We start from the raw sequence: 18,571 nt of genomic DNA on the forward strand, positions 1-18,571 counted from the left end.
TCTATAAATTAGTTTTCGTAACCTCTTTGAATTATCATGTTTATACCTCTGCATGATTTAGAGTCACCAGTTAATCTAACAAAAATGTCTTTTCAAACTGAACAAAGAAATCCTTCCTTTGAAAAGGAAGTCCCCAAATCTTCTTCCAGTAAGGCAACAGCGCAAACCACCAAACCACCCTGATCTCAGCCCAAATACTTTTTTTTCTGGTGTCCTACAACAAGGGAGGCTACACTAGTACTGCCAGCTAGGGCTGAAATATATCAAATGGAGCACATTTGAATTAAAAAAGCTACTCTGTACTAGTTTTAGGTCTTGGCCGTTGGCTGAACACTGAGCCCCTTCGCCTACAGGAAGTTGATGCAGTAGATGAGTGGACCAAGTAAATAACTGACTGAACTTGAAGACCAACACAAAGACTGTACAACAACAAAGGAGATGAGCGGACTTTCCCAAGGAATCTGAGGTTCTTCAATATGTCCAGCTTAAAGATTGAGAGTTAATATCAATTAATGTACTGTGCTTTGGTCTGCTGGCTGAGCAGCATCACAGCTGGAGACAGCAACAGACTGAATAAAGCATTCAGGAAAGCTGGCTTTGTGACTGGCTGCTAACTGGACACTCGAAGCAGCACTCCACCCTTAAGAGACATGCTCCATCTGATCTGATCTTTGTGGTGAAGGATTCATACAGCAGCAGGAGGATGAGACCAAAAAACACCTCAAAGCTCTGAAGAACTATCTGAAGACTAAGGTGTCAGGGTACGCTGAGAAGACCCAAATGCAGGACTCATAAACCCAAAGGGATAAACTAAAAGAGGCAGCTGTATTGTGCTGTACAATTCAAACACCAAATACAAGGGGAAAAAACTAGAAACAAGGAAATAAATCTGGGAAACAGTGAAGCTAAGACTTGAACCGAGAACTAGGAGTAACATGCAGCACAGAGGAAACACATAGTAATATGGGACAACATGACAGAGGTTTTAAATACACAAAGGATAACGAGGGGATGGGAAACAGGAGGGAACACAGCTCGAATTAATAAAGTACAATGAGACAGGAAGGAAGCAAAACTGAACACACTGAACACAGGACTTGGAACTGTCACAATAAAACAGGAAACATGAGACAAACACTAATATGTGGACTTGACGACACGGAGACATGACTGACTGGGGGAGACAGAGGGAACATGGATCAAAGAAACAGAAGTAACTAAACAAGAAATGTAAAGCACAGGAAAGGCACAGAGACAGAAACCTAGAGACTTGTAACAAGAAAAATAAAATAAGCAAAAACCAATAAAGAGAACCAAAACCACGAAAAACAAAAAAATCTAATAATATAAAATTAAACTACAATTTACACACACTGGGTCACAGACCCACTACCATGATATAAGGAGTGCTGACTGCCCTCCATGGTCACCTGACCTCAACCCCACTGAAAATTTGTGAAGAACTCTGTGGCACTTGTGGGTATTTTCACTGATTCAAGTTTTCATTCAAACTAGAGATCCAGTGAGCCACCTAGTGAGGAACTGGGTATAAAAATTTTGTAATTCACAAACAATGAATACCACACTTTTGCTAATGCCCTTGAATTAAAGGCAAAGGTAAGGCAAGGCAAATTTATTTGTATAGCACAATTCAACAACAAGGTGATTCAAAGTGCTTTACAGAGACATTAGAAACAAAAACAAATAAAAAGCATGATTTAAAATTGATTAAAACAAGCAAAAAAACAAACTAACTAATTAACAAACAAACAAACAAAACAGTATATAAAATCAAAACAGATAAAATCAGAACAGTAGATAAAATCAGTAGTTAATGTAAGTTTTGAAATTTAAGCTTAAAAGTGTGTGATAGGTTTGTAGCTTGAACCCATCCGCTGGAACGTTGAAGACAATATAATTACACAGCAAAGCAAGACACGAGTAGGCAAAGTTCTTCATGTTTCTCGTGCACGGGAGAGAACAGGACAAACGCCGTTCCTTCACTTGACCGCAGTTGCTCTCTCTGTTCTCCCGTACCACTGTTCTTTTATTGAGGTTACATGAATATGCATAGGTTCATTAACATATGACGTCCACATACAAACAAAGAATACCTTGCCTGTGTGTGTGTATGTGTGTGTGTGTATGTGTATGTGTTTGTGTGTATGTGTGTATGTGTGTGTGTGTGTGTATTTGTATGTGTGTGTGTGTGTGTGTGTGTGTGTGTGTGTGTGTGTGTGTGTGTGTGTGTGGTGTGATTTGTGTGAGGTCAAGATGTGACCCTGTGAAGACTCCCCAAAGCTGGTGCCAGGAGTCTAGCGGGTCCATCTAAACAAAAGGCTCTTATACTTAAAGAGATATACGTGTGTTTGCTATACCATATATATCAATAAGGAGAAGAAAGGATCTCTCCCATGTTCCCAGGCTGTGGGTGTGCATTCTAGTATGGAATACACACCAAGCCTTTGTAGCCTGTTAAAGTTCACACAGCCTACCACTACACAATTGATTATATACCTCTAAGCATGTGTGGTTAAATATTTCTAAGCATAAATGACAATCAACAATACAAAATCTAACAGTGTGGATTTGGTGCTTTATTCAAATGCAGCTGAGAACAGGTGAGTCTTCAACCTGGATTTAAATAAACTGAGTGTTTCAGCTGATCTGAGGCTTTCTGGGAGTTTGTTCCAGATATAAGGAGCATAAAAGCTGAATGCAGCTTCTCCGTGTCTGGTTCTGACTCTGGGAACTGATAAAAGACCGGATCCAGATGACCTGAGGGATCTGGAAGGTTCATACTGGGTCAGGAGGTCACAGATGTATTTTGGTCCTAAACCATTCAGAGCTTTATAGACCAGCATCAGAACTTTAAAGTCTATCCTCTGACGGAAGGGCAGCCAGTGTAAAGACCTCAGAGCTGGACTGATGTGGTCCACTTTTTTGGTCTTAGTGAGGACTCGAGCAGCAGAGTTCTGAATGAGCTGTAGTTGTCTGACTGATTTTTTTAGGTAGACCTGTAAAGATGCTGTTACAGTAATCAAGCCTGCTAAAGATGAATGCATGGACTAGTTTTTCCAGGTCCTGTTGAGACATCAGATCTTTTATCCTTGAAATATTCTTGAGGTGATAGTAAGCTGACTTTGTTATTGTCTTAATGTGTTTTTCTAAGTTTAGGTCTGCATCCACCACTACACCCAAATTTCTCGCCTGGTTTGTGGTTTTTAGATGTATAGATTGAAGTTCTCTGGTGACCTGTAATCGTTTTTCTTTGGCGCCAAAGACTATTACCTCAGTTTTGTTTTTGTTTAGCTGGAGAAAATTGTGGCACAACCAGTCATTAATTTCCTCAATGCATTTACCAAGAGCCTGTACAGGGCCTCGGTCTCCTGGTGACATTGTGATATATATTTGTGTGTCATCTGCATAGCTATGATAGTTTATTTTGTTGTTGTTGGGGGAAAACTCTGTAAAAGACCCAGGAGAAATAAAGACACAATGAGACAAGGTTACTTTCTGTATCAAACGTGTACACGGGTGAGCTGCGAAGAACAACTCACCCCATGCACAGTGGCTTGGTAATTTTTATAGGCACAGAGCACAGAGACAGTGAGATCAGGATAACAAATAATAAACAGATAAAATAAAACAACTCCATATACGGTGCTAGTCTCGTCAGCAGAGAGCTAGGGAAGATAAAACAATCTAAAACAATATGTCCCAGAAACAAGATGTCTTTGCTGGGAAAGTCAAAAGGATAATTCTAAACTAATCTAAACACAGACAAAGGGTATCTTTACACATTTAAAAGAAGGTAAAGAAACATAGAAACATTTTTCCTCTAACAGTTGTTCTTTATAATCTGTGCCAGTGGGAGCATGTAAATGTTAAACAGAAGGGGTCCCAAGATGGAACCTTGGGGAACTCCACATGTGATACTTGTCTGCTCAGATGTGAAGTTACCTATTGATACAAAGTATTTCCTGTTTTCTAAGTATGTCTTGAACCAGTTTAGTACAGTTCCTGAAAGACCTGTCCAGTTCTCCAGTCGTTTGAGTAATATGTTGTGGTCAACTGTATCAAATGCTGCACTGAGATCCAGTAAAACTAAGACTGACATTTTTCCACTGTCTGTATTCAGACATATGTCATTAAACACTTTGGTCAGAGCGGTTTCAGTGCTGTGGTTCTGTCTAAAACCTGACTGGAAGGCATCGTAGCAGTTATTCTGTTTTAAGAAGTAACTGAGCTGTTGAGAAACTGCTTTTTCAATGATCTTACTTAAAAATGGGAGATTTGAGATCGGCCTGTAGTTGTTCATTTGTGTCTTGTCAAGATTGTCCTTTTTCAGTATAGGTTTTATTACAGCAGTTTTTAGTGATTCTGGAAACACACCTGATAATAAAGAAAAGTTGACGATCTGTAACAGGTCTGACTCTAAAGTCTTTGAGACCTTTTTGAAAAAAACTTGTTGGCAGGACATCTAAAAAGCAGGAGGAGGAGTTCAGTTGACCTAAGATGTCCTCCAGGTCTTTGCTGTTAATCGGGTGAAACTGTTTCATGGTGTTTAAACAGTTTTTTGGTGGACACAGTACATATCCTGGATCTGCTGTTGATGTACCAATTGCTTGTCTAATTTTTTGGATTTTTTCTGTGAAGAATTTGGCAAAGTCATTGCAGGCCATGGTCGAATGAAGTTCAGCTGCCACTGACACAGGAGGGTTTGTTAGCCTGTCAACTCTAGAAAATAAGACCCAAGCATTATGGCAGTTTTTAGTGAGCATGATGCGGTAAGCTGAGCACAGCTTCAACCTGCTGTTTGTTGAAAAATAGTAACGCAACCACACCACATTTTTTTGTGATTAACGGTAATGGAGTTGTAATAATAGGAATAGTAATTAGTTAGATTACTCGTCACTGAAAAAAGTAACACCGTTACTTGTAAAGCCATTATTCCCATTACTTAGTACAAGGCAACGAAATGTAGTGTGCAAGATATAAATATGAAAACTACAGAAATATCAGGTGGTTCTTCCTCAGAGTCCTCAGGAAGAGGTGCACTTTCTTGACCAGCTTGGAGCAGTTGGTCGTCCAGATGAGATCCTCGGTGATGTGGACTCTCAGGAACTTGAAGCTGCTCACACGATCCACAGCCGTCCCTTTGATGTAGATGGGTGGATGTGGGTCAGCATTCTTCCTGTAGTCCACGATGAGCTCCTGGGTCTTCTCTGTGTTGAGTAGCAGGTTGTTTGTGTCGCACCACTCAGCCAGACGATCCACCTCTTCCCTGTAGGCGGCCTCATTGTTGTCATTGATGAGGCCAATTACCATGGTGTCATCTGCAAACTTAATGATGGTGTTGGAACCATCGGCAGGTCTGGGCTCATCACACAGTTTTGTGGTACACAGGTGTTCATTGTGATGTATATATACATACACATGTGTATTAGGGGTGGAGCTGAGCCCGAATACGGTATTTGGAAAGGCATGAATATCGCGTTTTTTTACCAATACTTATTTTGAACAAATACTTGTTCCCAAATACAAAAATATTTGTATTCGGGGACAAGAAAAACTTTTAAATCAAAATGCTGGGTTTCCTTATGAGACCATAGTGCATGCCGGGAGAGTGAGTAAGTGATGTGTAAAAAGTGAGTGACACAGGCTGCTCCACACAGTAACAGAGAAGGCTCGGCTGAGCTATAAAAAACTGAACTGCATTACTATTTTTGTTGAATAGACAACACCCGGCCATGGACCGGTACCGGTCTGTGAGTCGTTTGGTACTGGGCCACGAGTGTTGAGGTTCGGATGTGAAATTTGCGGTTTTCAGGGGTTTTATTTCTTTTTATTGTTAATATTTATTGTTTTTATCGTTATCATATATTCAATGATGTTCCTTGTTACATGTTCATTGCTGGATTTATGCAAAAACATCAACTAATATTGCATATTCATAATTATTATAATGGGTATAATTGAAGAATACTTACACTATAACATTAATTAGAAGTGTAATGCAAAAAACTTAATTTTGAATTTTACTCGAATACAAATACAAATAATTTTCCCCCTCAACAAATACAAATACAGATACAAATACCAGCTGCTTTGCACTCTAATGCATCTCTAATATATATTCTATCCCTTTGAAGAGGTGAGGCTTCATAAATGCTAAAGGGGTAAGTGTTATTTCTCAGTTGCAGTGAATAGATAGGAGAAAATAAACTGTAGGAAAGTAAACAGAAGAAAGAAGAAGATAAATAACAATTTAACATAAACCAGTGACACACTCCAGGGCCTGATCACATCTGGCAAGGCCTCCTTGGATGAGGGTGTCTAGTGATAATGGCCGAAACACCCTATAGAGCCAAGATCCACTACTGATGATGCGTCCCAAATCTTAATATGATAATCTAGATCAGATCTTTAATCCCCCCAAAAAAGGCAGATTAGCTTGTGTTACAGGAAAAATGATTCTATGTTTCTTTACCTTCTTTTAAATGTACAAAGATGCCTTTTGTCTGCCCTTTGCCTATGGTTAGATTAGTTTAGAATTATCTTTTTAGACTTTCTCAGCAAAGACATACTGTTTTGGGACATATTGTTTTAGATTGTTTTATCTCTCACAGCCTTCTCCCAGCTCTCTGCTGACGAGACTAGCGCCACATATGGAGTTGTTTATTTTATTTGTTTTGTATTTTCTTATCCTGTTCTCACTGTCTTTCCTATAAAAATTACCAAGCCACTGTGCATGGTGTGAGTTGTTCTTAGCAGCTCACCCGTGTACACGTTTGATAAAGAAAGTAACTTTGTCTCATTGTGTCTTTATTTCTCCTGGGTCTTTTACAGAGTTTTCCCCCAACATTTCTTGGTCCTTCGAGCCGGATCACCTCCATCGTGTCCCATCTCCGTGACCAGTCCACGTTGTTCGCCTGTCGACAGCCCACACACCAGGTGTGTGGAAAAAGACCAAGAGCGTTAAATTCGGGTCTTGGCCAACGTCTTAGAAAGCGACCCACGGTGGTGGGACCCGATCGAGGTGGACCAGACCCGGCGACACCGACCAGGTAGATACAGACACACTGACACAATCTTGCGTAAAAGCGCATTTTGAATTCAGGGAATTTAAAATAGCGGAAGTAGCTCGTCGACTGGTAGCTCTGGGAGCTCGTCGACTGGTAGCGTAGCTCGTCGACTGGAAGCTTTGGAAGCTCGTCGACTGGTAGCTTTGGAGCTCTGGGTAGCTCCCCCAGCTGGGTCTAGACTGGGTCTAGGGAGTAAGTAGCTCTGGGAGCTCCCCTTATTATAAGGGTTCCGGTCGCGCGCGTCGAAGCTGTGAATGTGAATGTGTGTGTGTGTGTGTATTGTTTTAATTAACGGAGCAAGCTGAATTTTCACGGTCCAATAAGAGACTGAGCTGCTCCTACTGTGTTTTTCTTTTACTGCTATTCACTGACGTGCTGGTGAGTTGAGAGAACGGTCGAGTTCCGTCTCGTAAAGTTCACACCGCTTTTGGAAATAGTCCGAAAGTAGAAGGGCGTGTGAGCAACCACTCTCGTCTCTAATACCAGCGAAGGTGATAGCAGCTGTATTGTGTATATATTACTTAAACAAAAATAAGTAAATACATAAATAAGATGGGTAATCACGCAAGTGAAATTAAAACTCACTCCTGCTGACGAGCAGTGGTGAGAAAAGAAAAGTCCAGACGCCGGACAAAAACAGTGTCTGTAAACTGAGAGATTTAAGAAAACAAAATATAAACAGTCAGAAGAACAGAACTCAACTGCCAGTTTAGTAAAACCAGAAGACGAGACACTGTGCAGTTCCCACAATCCTTTTAGTAAACCATCACTCACTCCTGCAGCCGCATCTGCAGCACCACCCAGATCAGGAAGAACTTAATAATCCCTTATTAAGTGAAAACTAGAGATCAAAGTAGTTTGAAGTAGTTTAAAAGGGTTGAAAACAGACCCCACTGAGTAGATATAAATATAAAAAGTACGAAATAAAGATGAACAAAGGGAAAATTACAGTAGAAATTATCTTTAGAGTATTTGAAATTAATAATAGCAAGGATAACAACCTGTAAAGTGATATTAACAATGAAACACAGTTGGCATGATGACCATGCCCAGCATGTATAAAATGAATATAAAGCAAATAATTCACACAAAAATATTTTAATAAAATAAATAAGGTATATTAAGGCTGTGTCATTGTTCAGCCAAGGACAGTGTGTGAAAAGGTAACTGTCTCCACCCTGGGAAAAGGATGATTCTGCAGGTCATCTGAAGCCCTTGATGGATACAAAATAAAATATAAATAATATATTATAATAGAACTGCCTGGTCCACCATGCAACAGAGAGAACAAATGTGACCGCAGATTGGATGAATTCTAAATTATCTGTTTGCTGAATAAGATGATCCTAACTATCAAATTGGCTCAGTAGTAGTATAATGGTACACACTGATAAAATATTATAATATGCTATTGCTGTTATATAAGACAAAACAAAACAGCAGTGGTTGTAGTGTGGGCTATAAGTAGACCAGTGTATCAGTGCAATCAAGTACACCTGCCTCTAATTAGTCCAACCTCATTCCAGCCATTGGCTCACCAAAAATGTGACACACACAAAACCACTCCCAACCCAGTGCAACTTCACACAATAATATGGAGCTGGATTAACACAGGCACATTAGTCTACCATGTTACAAGCTGCATGCTATTACAAGCCAACATATGCAGACTTCTGCCTTGTTCGGGTGGCAGCATTTTTCTTTTTTCTTTTGTGTCCTGACACGTTTATGTTTTTTGTTTTTGTTTGATTATTTTGTTGGCTTTGGAAACGAATTTAAACGAACTTGTGACAATACTTGAGAATCACAGTGACACATAGTGATTAGGCATATGATTGAAAAATGCCTAGGTTTAGAGCTGTGAGCTATGAGCTGTGAGCAATGAAAAGTTAAATATATATATGTATAAATGGGAAACAACCCTAACTTGAAAGTTTGAAATGTGTGAGATCCATGAATTGTTTGAAAAACTAGAAATTATTCAAAACTGCCTTAAGTGAAAATGTAGTGTTGCATCTATTCTCCCAAACCAAGACGAACAAAAAAGAAGAAGCTTTCTGTAACTTCAAAATAAGGCTGACTGTTGACAATAGACTAAAACACTAATTCGCAGGTGGCTATCAGGAACAGAGAGGCGAGCAAAGTCACAAACACTAAGGCTGCAGACAGCCACGCAGAAACAGCAGATAACATAGAGACAACGCCTGCTAGTACCGTGGAGAGGAAGGTCACTTCCCACGAGATTGTAGGAGTAGAGGACAAATTAGTTGTAAAGTCAGCTTCAGGCCACACAACTGTACAACAATTAACTGCCCTTTTAGAACTAGTACACACAGCAAGTGGCCGCAGGTGCTTTATTAAATGCATATATGACCCGTTGTGTCCAGTAAATTTGCTAGGTAGAGACGCTCTGACAAAACTTAAGATAGCAGTCATGCCATTCTTTTCTGGTATTACACCTGAGTGCCAGAAACCGACCGAGTATCACAACATTCTGAGATTTAAACAAACTCCAGGCCCAGATCCACCTTATGATCAGCAAGTGTGGAAGCTAGGAGAACAGCATTTGACCTTACAGCACAGGCCGAAATTGTGTAGGTTACGCAGTAACCACAGATAGTAAAATAATAGAAGCAAAACCATTTTCTTCTTCATGTTCTGCACAGAGCGCTGAGCTGATAGCTGTGATACGCGAAAGCTAAATACACAAAGACAAACTAATAAACATACATACAGACAGCCAGTATGTTTTCTCTGCTGTGCATCATTTCGCAAAGCTCTGGCAAAACAGAGGAATGATTACATCAACCGGTAAACCAGTCCAGCATGCAAGCCTCTTACAACGCCTGCTGACTGTAATAAATTTACCACAACAACTCGCATTGTGTAAATGTGCAGCACACAAAACTGATGGCTCTTTTATTACTACAGGCAACAATTTTGCTGACAGAGCCGCAAAACAGGCGGCACAAAAGACAAACATGACATTGATGGCAGTAAACACACATCAGATTCCACTGGATGTGTTGCAAAGTGAACAAAAAGCAGCGAGCACAGCAGAGCAGGCAAAATGGCTAAAACACGGTGCAGTTCTGACAAACGATTTAATGATGTGTTATGGCAAGCCAGTGTTGCCAAAATCGCTCCACAAGATGGCGGCATTAGTGACTCATGGCTGTACGCATTTGTCATCGGGGGGAATGACCTGTATTGTCAACTCTCATTTTTACACTGTAAATTTTGAAACTTCAGCAAAACAATTTGTCAGAACGTGCATGACGTGTCAAAAATATAATGCTCAGGGTAACCTGCGACCACAAAGAGGCCGTTTTCCAACTCCGCCTCATCCTTTTCACACAATTCATATGGATTTTATTGAACTAAGCGAATGTCAAGGGTCAAAATACGCCCTAGTGGTTATAGACGTGTTCTCAAAGTGGCCGGAAATCTATCCAGTGAAAAAGGCAGATGCAATTTCAGTAGCAAAGTGCCTGTGCAATCACTTCATACCCACATATGGCATCCCAGCTTTGATACGGTCAGACAACGGCACTCATTTTGTAAATGATGTCATCACTAAGGTCTCTGAAGCACTCGGTTTCAGCATAAAACACCACTGTGCTTATCACCCTCAGAGCGCAGGCCTTGTAGAGAGAACTAACGGCACTATAAAACAAAGGCTCAGGAAATGCATGGCAGAAACAGGAAGGCCGTGGCCTGAATGTTTGGGTTTAGTGAAAATGTGGATGCGCTTAACGCAAGGCTCCCATAAACTAACTCCATTTGAAATCATTCATGGCAGGCCGTTTCCACTGCCTATTACCAGTCAACCAATAGACAAAGCAATCAGAGAAAACACATTAGCAGAATGGATGTCTAAGCTGTTAGAAAACAAAGAGATCATTGTACATAATCAACAACCTGATGATGTTTCTCCAGTGTCTTGCAGACTAAAGCCCGGTGACTGGGTTCTGATCAAGGTGCTCCAAAGGAAAAACTGGAGCACACCCAGGTGGGAGGGGCCATACCAAGTCCTCCTCACTACACCGACCGCTTGCAAAATTGCGGAACGACCATCCTGGATCCATCAGAGTCACTGCAGGCGAGTCAGTGAAGCCATCTAAACACAGCTGACGGCAGGCTTGCCCGCTTGTTGTGATCTCGCCCGGTGGAGGGGTCAGCTTTCCTGGCCGGGGGGTCTACTCGCGACAGGAGGGTGTGTTCCGTCGTCATGAGGTGGTGGCTCTTATCAACTGCAGCGGCCCTGACCATGGCCGGGCTCCTCACCTTTGCTTCCGTGAGGGACAACAAGTCACGCTATGTGGAGAAAAGGCAGACACTGTATGACAAAGGAAAGTACACCAAGTTTCCCCATGGCTACGCCACTAACTTCTGGTGGCAGTTTATGAACACTACAGCTCACTTGAATAACAAAACTGACTGCTATGCATGTACCCATATGCCCCTATCCTCGCAGACGTCTGGCCTGTGGCCGTACAGCATACCTGAAGATCGCAGTTGGTGCCTGTTGGGCCTGGCAACACATCCAGGCTACGGTACTCTTTGGTCCAAAGCCAACTACAGCATCCCAGCGAAAGCAACCTGGAGGTCATCATCACTCACAAATGTGAACTGTTCCGGACAGACATACCTACTGACCTGGCCCCAAGTCTCAGACCCGCTGCCTGATGTAATTCTACTGAACAAACTGAACGCATCACAACTGCCAGTATGTGTGATGAACAATGGATCGCGGGCAGTGGGGGAGCTGCCTACTCACCTATGTAAGCACATATACACTTTCTGCCCACCAAGGAACGAGAGGAAGTGTATGACCTGTTCAATCAACGCCACCTGTGCCAGTAACACGACGCTGATGGGCCTAAACTGTCGCTCCGACTACAGCTACCGAATGCCACTACAAACAAAGACTCAGTACCAGACAGGATGTGCACGGACGGCACCCAGCAGCAGAGGAACCAGAGTTTTGGCTGACTGGTACTTCCTATGTGGCAACAAGGCTTATCTGTCACTCCCTGAAGGTTGGGGAGGTCTGTGCGCCCTGGTGGAATTATCAGATCACGTTTTCTTCATGCAAAGTGTTGCACATCATCCAAGCAGCCGGCAGAGACGTGAAGTGGACATCGCCTCCCCCAATTCTTTCGGCATTACTGTGGACACTGGAGTGCCGGGAGAGTTTCGCATCTGGGGAGGTGGAGTGAAATTCTTACAGAGCTTGATCCCCGGCATTGGAGTTGCCGAGGTGCGGGATCATGTGGAAATCAACCGATATGCTCTGCTACGACACATCAACTTGACTAAGACCCTGGGAACTGCCTTAGCAGGAGAACAGCAGGCCATCAGAACGATGGTGCTGCAGAACAGACTGACACTAGACCTGCTAACAGCATCACAAGGAGGAGTTTGCAAGCTGATCGGGGAAACATGTTGCACTTTTATCCCTGATGGATACGAAACTGGAGGAGACATTTATGAAGCTTTGCAGAATTTGACCGCTCTGCAAAAATATGTCACTGAACACACACCTGGAGCAGCTACAGCACAAAGCTGGCTGGACTGGCTGTTCGGCGGTTCATGGCTGGCTGCTGTAGCAAAGCCATTTTTCCTTCTAGGTCTCATCATGATAGCACTGCTCATATTAGTGTTGTGTGTGTTGCCATGCCTAAGAGTAATGATTTCACAGATGATAACAACTACAATGACTGCTTATGTTGCCGTGCCTGAAGAAGAACAACATCCCGTTGCAATTCTGTTAGAGGAGAACTTGTACTAGCTGCTAATAAATGACGTGGTGATTAAAAATGACTTGTCAAGTGATCACGCACTGATTAACACATTAGTAGGTTATGCAAGTTTTCATGCTTTTATTTTTTTGAAGTCTTGACTTTTAAACATAAAGTTTTTCATTTTTATAACGTTTTCATACTCTTATTTTTTTTTTGAAGTCTTCAGTTTTAAACATAAAGTTTTCATTTTAAATATGAAGTTTTCATTATTTTACATATAAAGTTTTCAATTTAAGGTTTGCATCATTTTAAAATATAAGGTTTTCATCCTTGTATTTTTTGAAGTTTTCATTTTACATATTAGGTTTTCATCATTTTTAAATATAAAGTTTTCATTTTACTTTTCATCCTTTTATTTTTTGTAAGTTTTCGTTTTAAAATATAAGGTTTTTATCCTTTATTTTTTGTAGTTTTATTATTTTTTCTTGTTTATTCCACTTGTTATTTCATTTACTATGATTTTCATTTACTATGTTTTTCTTTTTATTATTTTCTTTTGTTTTATTCTTTAGACCAAATGACTGCCATTTCTGCTATGCTGACATTTTGAAGATTTTGGAAATTAAAAATTGCCTAAGATACTTAATAAATAACCTTCATAGACAATTGTTGTATACATTTAAAATAAGTTAAAACAGGAGGGAATGTTACAGGAAAAATGATTCTATGTTTCTTTACCTTCTTTTAAATGTACAAAGATGCCTTTTGTCTGCCCTTTGCCTATGGTTAGATTAGTTTAGAATTATCTTTTTAGACTTTCTCAGCAAAGACATACTGTTTTGGGACATATTGTTTTAGATTGTTTTATCTCTCACAGCCTTCTCCCAGCTCTCTGCTGACGAGACTAGCGCCACATATGGAGTTGTTTATTTTATTTGTTTTGTATTTTCTTATCCTGTTCTCACTGTCTTTCCTATAAAAATTACCAAGCCACTGTGCATGGTGTGAGTTGTTCTTAGCAGCTCACCCGTGTACACGTTTGATAAAGAAAGTAACTTTGTCTCATTGTGTCTTTATTTCTCCTGGGTCTTTTACAGAGTTTTCCCCCAACAGCTTGGGTGAAAGACCGAAAGTTGTGGCCCACTACAATCTGTGCTGATGGTAAGGTTTCTGGGCTGCCTTTGCTCATAACAGCCAAGATTCTCACCATTAAAAGCAATGCATTGTCAAGGAAAGCCTGGAAAGACTGCTAGCAGGAGGGAATAGACCCTAATGGGGCTGGTGTGGTTTAGCGCCTGATACCAGCAGGACATAGCGCTTTTTAGAGTACTTGGGTACACCCAATATTGCTACAGAAATCTCAAAAGAGAAGATACCCCTAGGGTCTGTGAGAGCAGGGGTGGAAGAAGAACCTTTCCGGACGGATTTAATGGCAACGAACCACGGAACAGCACCAACGATGAATAGATCAACCACCACTGCAAATAATGGACCATCAATGACGGTAGGAAAGAAGCTGCAGAACTGCATTTGTGGCTGGTCAAAACTAACAACTGACATGGGTCTTAAAATCCACGAAGGAAGGAAGAAGTGCCTCAGCGAGAAAGGGGCCTCGCATTGACACGTACTTTTTGAGAAGTAAGTCAAATCAGTCGATTGAAGATCAGAGGCAGGTGAATCCCCACAGTCCTCAGGGTATCAGCACCCCAATCAAAGTGTCAAACAGACTCCCCCATAGTCTCCAGACTAGAACTCAGTCAAACCCAGCCATAGCAGTTCCCAGTCTAGAGCTTAGCCAGCCACACCCAATATTAGATTCTAGCCCAGGGCCCAGCCATTTAAAATTAGCCCCTAGCTTGGAGTTTAACCACCAACAGCTAGCAACACATTTATGTACAGATTTATTTGTTTTGTGGACTTGGAGAAGGCATCCTACGGAGTGTCCTCTGGCGCCACCGGGCCCTCTGACCACCACCAGTAGAACCAGTAGTACAACACGCCCTCATGCCTGAATGACTACCGGCGAGTTGCACTGACCTCAGTGGTTATGAAGGTGTTCAAGAGGCTGTTGAAGAATATCATCTTCTCCACCATTGCAAACACAACAGATTGGCTCCAGTTTGCTTACCATCCCAACAGAACCACAGAGGATGCCATTGCCCATGTCCTGCACACCACCTTAAGTCACATGGACAAGAAATAGGGTAACTATGTGAGATTGGTGTTTGTTGATTACACTTCAGCGTTCAACACAATAGTGCCCGGCAGACTGTTCACAAAGCTGAAGTATCTAGGACTCAACAGTCACCTGTGTGCATGGGTGTTGGACTTCCTCACTGGCAGAACTCAGGTGATGCAACAGCTTTGTAAAAGGAAGGTGAATGAAACTCCGCCCCTTATGTCACTCACCTAAGAGAAACGAGAAAACAGGTTGTTCAACTTCCTGGGTAAGGAAGGAAGGAAGGTAAAATGAAGGTGAATGAAGCTCCGCCCCTTATGTCACTCACCTAAGAGAAATGAGAAAACAGGTTGTTCAACTTCCTGGGTAAGGAAGGAAGGAAGGTAAAATGAAGGTGAATGAAGCCCCGCCCCTTATGTCACTCACCTTACGAGAAATGAGAAAACAGGTTGTTCAACTTCCTGGGTAAAGAGAAACACACACACAATCAGACTGAGTTCAGAGCAAACTAGCAGCTTCCACTGAGTGAGACCAGCTACAGGAGAGAAAAGTGGAAAACTCCAACACTGCTGCTTCAAGCTGCTGACGCTCCACACACTGAATGTGAGTTTGAGCAAAAACACAATTTAAAGGAAGTTTCAGTGAAGGTAGTAGAGGAGCGAGGGGATCCAGGACTGACTGTACTTCCTGTCTGCTGTTTTCAGCTTCACTCACAGACTCAATGGCTTCCAGATCAGAGGAGGATCTCTGCTGTCCGGTCTGTCAGCAGGTCTTCAGAGATCCTGTTCTTCTGTCATGTAGCCACAGCTTCTGTAAAGACTGTCTGAATAGATGGTGGAGAGAGAGACCAACACAACACTGTCCAATTTGTAAGAGAAGATCTTCAAGGGAAGAACCACCTTTAAACCGAGCTTTAAAGAACTTGTGTGAGTCGTTCTTACAGGAGAGAGATCAGAGAGCTTCAGAGGCTCTCTGCAGTCTGCACTCTGAGAAACTCAGACTCTTCTGTCTGGACCATCAGCAGCCAGTGTGTCTCGTCTGCAGAGACTCAGAAAAACACACCAAGCACAGATTCAGACCCATTGCTGAAGCTGCACAACAACACAAAAAGGAATTTCAGGAAACTCTGGAGCCCTTAAAGAAGAAGTTAAAGGTTTGTGAAGAAGTTCAAGTGAAGTTTGATCAAACAGCAGAACACATTAAGGTCCAGGCCCGACACACAGAGAGGCAGATTAAGGAGCAGTTTAAGAAGCTTCACCAGTTTCTAGCAGAGGAAGAGGAGGCCAGGCTGGCTGCACTGAGGGAGGAAGAGGAGCAGAAGAGTGGGATGATGAAGGAGAAGATGGAGGCTCTGAGCAGAGAGATAGCAGCTCTTTCAGACATAGTCAGAACCACAGAGGAGGAGCTGAGAGCTGAAGACGTCTCATTCCTGCACAACTACAAGGCTGCAGTGGAAAGAGTCCAGCGCTGCCCCCTGCTGGATGATCCACAGCTGCCCTCAGGAGCTCTGATAGACCAGGCCAAACACCTGGGCAACCTGACCTTCAACATCTGGAACAACATGAAGGACATGGTCTCCTACACTTCTCTCATTCTGGACCCAAACACTGCTCATCCAGAACTCATCCTGTCTGAAGATCTGACCAGTGTGAGAGGAGGAGAAAAGCAGCAGCTTCCTGATAATCCAGAGAGGTTTGATGGATTTATCTGCTCTGTCCTGGGCTCTGAGGGCTTTAACTCAGGGACTCACAGCTGGGATGTCAAAGTTGGAGATGGTACATGGTGGGCACTGGGTGTGTTGGCAGAGTCTGTGCAGAGAATGGGAAGCATACGGTCTGCATTATGGAGAATACGGTTCTATGAAAGTAAATACTCAGCATGCTCACCATCAGCTCCTCTCACTGCTCTCTCAGTCCAGAAGAAGCTCCAGAGGATCAGAGTGAATCTGGACTGGAACAGAGGAAAGCTGTCGTTCTCTGATCCTGATACTAACACACACATACACACCTTCACACACACTTTCACTCACAGGATGTTTCCATATATCAGCACTGATGGTAAACTGAAGGTGTTGCCATTGAAGGTGTCAGTGTCAGTGCAGCAGATGAGTTGAGGATGATGATGTTTCTAATGTTGTTTCCTGTCAGTGAGTTGAAGCTGTTAAACTGCAGCTGTCCTCCTGCTGCCTCGTTGTTCCAAAGCTCTTTGTTTCTCTTTTAGTTTCACTGTTTCTTTCTGTTTCTGCTGTCCACCTTTTCACATGGAAAATCATTTCACTGTTTCTCACTGAATGACTCCCCAAACTAGATTTGAAATTCTATCAAGTTTCTAATCATTCCAAGTGATTCATGTTTCTATTTGATGTGTAAATGGAGATGATTTAGTTTGCTGGGATATGGACTGACATGTATTGAATGGGAGGAGCAGTTTGTTGTTTTTTTCTTGTCTGTTTATGACAAAAAATATATATATTGTCAAAAGATTTATACCACAATAGAGTTTCTTAAATCTCACAGCCTGAAAAATACCACACATGCCACAATGAAAAAGCTCAAAATGTCTGAACAGTAAATACTAAAGTAAAACCATTAAACCCACTCTGGAACTTAATTTAAAGGTTATTTAACAGAAATTAAAATAAATATATAAAAATTTAAGTTTCTAATCCTGACAGAATTTTCTCATAACGATCAGATAATGTAGAGCAGATGGAGCAGAGATGGGATGAATCTATAAGATTGATTTTTATTGTTTTTTATTTATATTCTTCAATTTGTATTAAAAAGGCACAGACTGCTGAGTTTTTGATGACATAAAAAAAACACACAGCTAAATACTGAATCAATGACTTCGAAGCTTAATATGGAGTTAGAGGTTGTAGATAACTGTGTGATGAATAATAAACACATGTTAAACATTTCTAAAACAAATGTCTCATTCAGACAGATTCCAAAGACAGTAACCAAATTTGGCCACAAGATGGTAGCAGCTGATGTGAGATCCTTTCTGGTAGGGGTGCCTAATCCCAGTCCTCGACAGCTAACGTCCTGCAGCTTTTAGATGCATCCTTGTTCTGACACACCTGAATCAAATGAATGGCTTGTTATCTGGCCTTTGCCAAATATGATTGCATGCTGAAGAGGTAATTAAACCATTTAATTTCAGCTGTGTTGGAGTAGGGATGCATCTAAAAAATGCAGGATAGTAGCTCTCGAGAACTGGGATTGGACACCCCTGCTTTATGGGATGAAAAACTTCTGCTCTGAGACGTCTTCACAGAGACTGGCTCATTTGTCCTGATTTCTGGGTGAATATAGATGAACATCAAAGTGTCAGATGGAGTTATGCCACATGTCGCTATAAAACAGATGACTTATACTCACAGGGACGTGTGATCATGATGTTCTCTCATCTGCAGCTGAGCACTATCTTTTCCCAGCAGAATAACATCTAGTATTATTAAAACCATATATATTAATTCGCAGACTACTGTATATTCTTGAGAAAAAGATTAAAGTCCTCCCGGCTTTCCTCATTAAATCTGAGGCTACGTCCAC

General features: G+C 41.7%; 2 protein-coding genes across 2 annotated transcripts; both read left to right on the forward strand.

Annotated features, from left to right (window-relative positions):
* The first annotated feature begins 9,269 nt into the window (after nt 1-9,269).
* Nucleotides 9,270-13,863, forward strand: LOC146578403 (uncharacterized). Its single transcript, XM_085259056.1, has one exon. It carries the CDS (start codon nt 11,320-11,322, stop codon nt 12,880-12,882), a length of 1,563 nt encoding a protein of 520 aa, XP_085115182.1. The 5' UTR covers nt 9,270-11,319; the 3' UTR covers nt 12,883-13,863.
* Nucleotides 13,864-15,732: 1,869 nt separating this feature from the next.
* Nucleotides 15,733-17,344, forward strand: LOC146578404 (nuclear factor 7, ovary-like). The gene has a single exon (XM_085259387.1). The coding sequence runs from the start codon at nt 15,736-15,738 to the stop codon at nt 17,125-17,127; it is 1,392 nt and encodes a 463-aa protein (XP_085115513.1). The 5' UTR covers nt 15,733-15,735; the 3' UTR covers nt 17,128-17,344.
* Nucleotides 17,345-18,571: the final 1,227 nt, after the last annotated feature.

This window comes from Mchenga conophoros, linkage group LG3 (genome assembly GCF_057382185.1).
Source record: "Mchenga conophoros isolate Kocher_MC1m ecotype Shallow Benthic linkage group LG3, M_conophoros_male_GT1.1, whole genome shotgun sequence".
Lineage (NCBI taxonomy): Eukaryota > Metazoa > Chordata > Actinopteri > Cichliformes > Cichlidae > Mchenga > Mchenga conophoros.

What these genes read in the sequence shown, in the direction of transcription:
- LOC146578403 (XM_085259056.1), top strand. Translation starts at nt 11,320, where the DNA reads ATGAGGTGGTGGCTCTTATCAACTGCAGCGGCCCTGACCATGGCCGGG.
- LOC146578404 (XM_085259387.1), top strand. Translation starts at nt 15,736, where the DNA reads ATGGCTTCCAGATCAGAGGAGGATCTCTGCTGTCCGGTCTGTCAGCAG.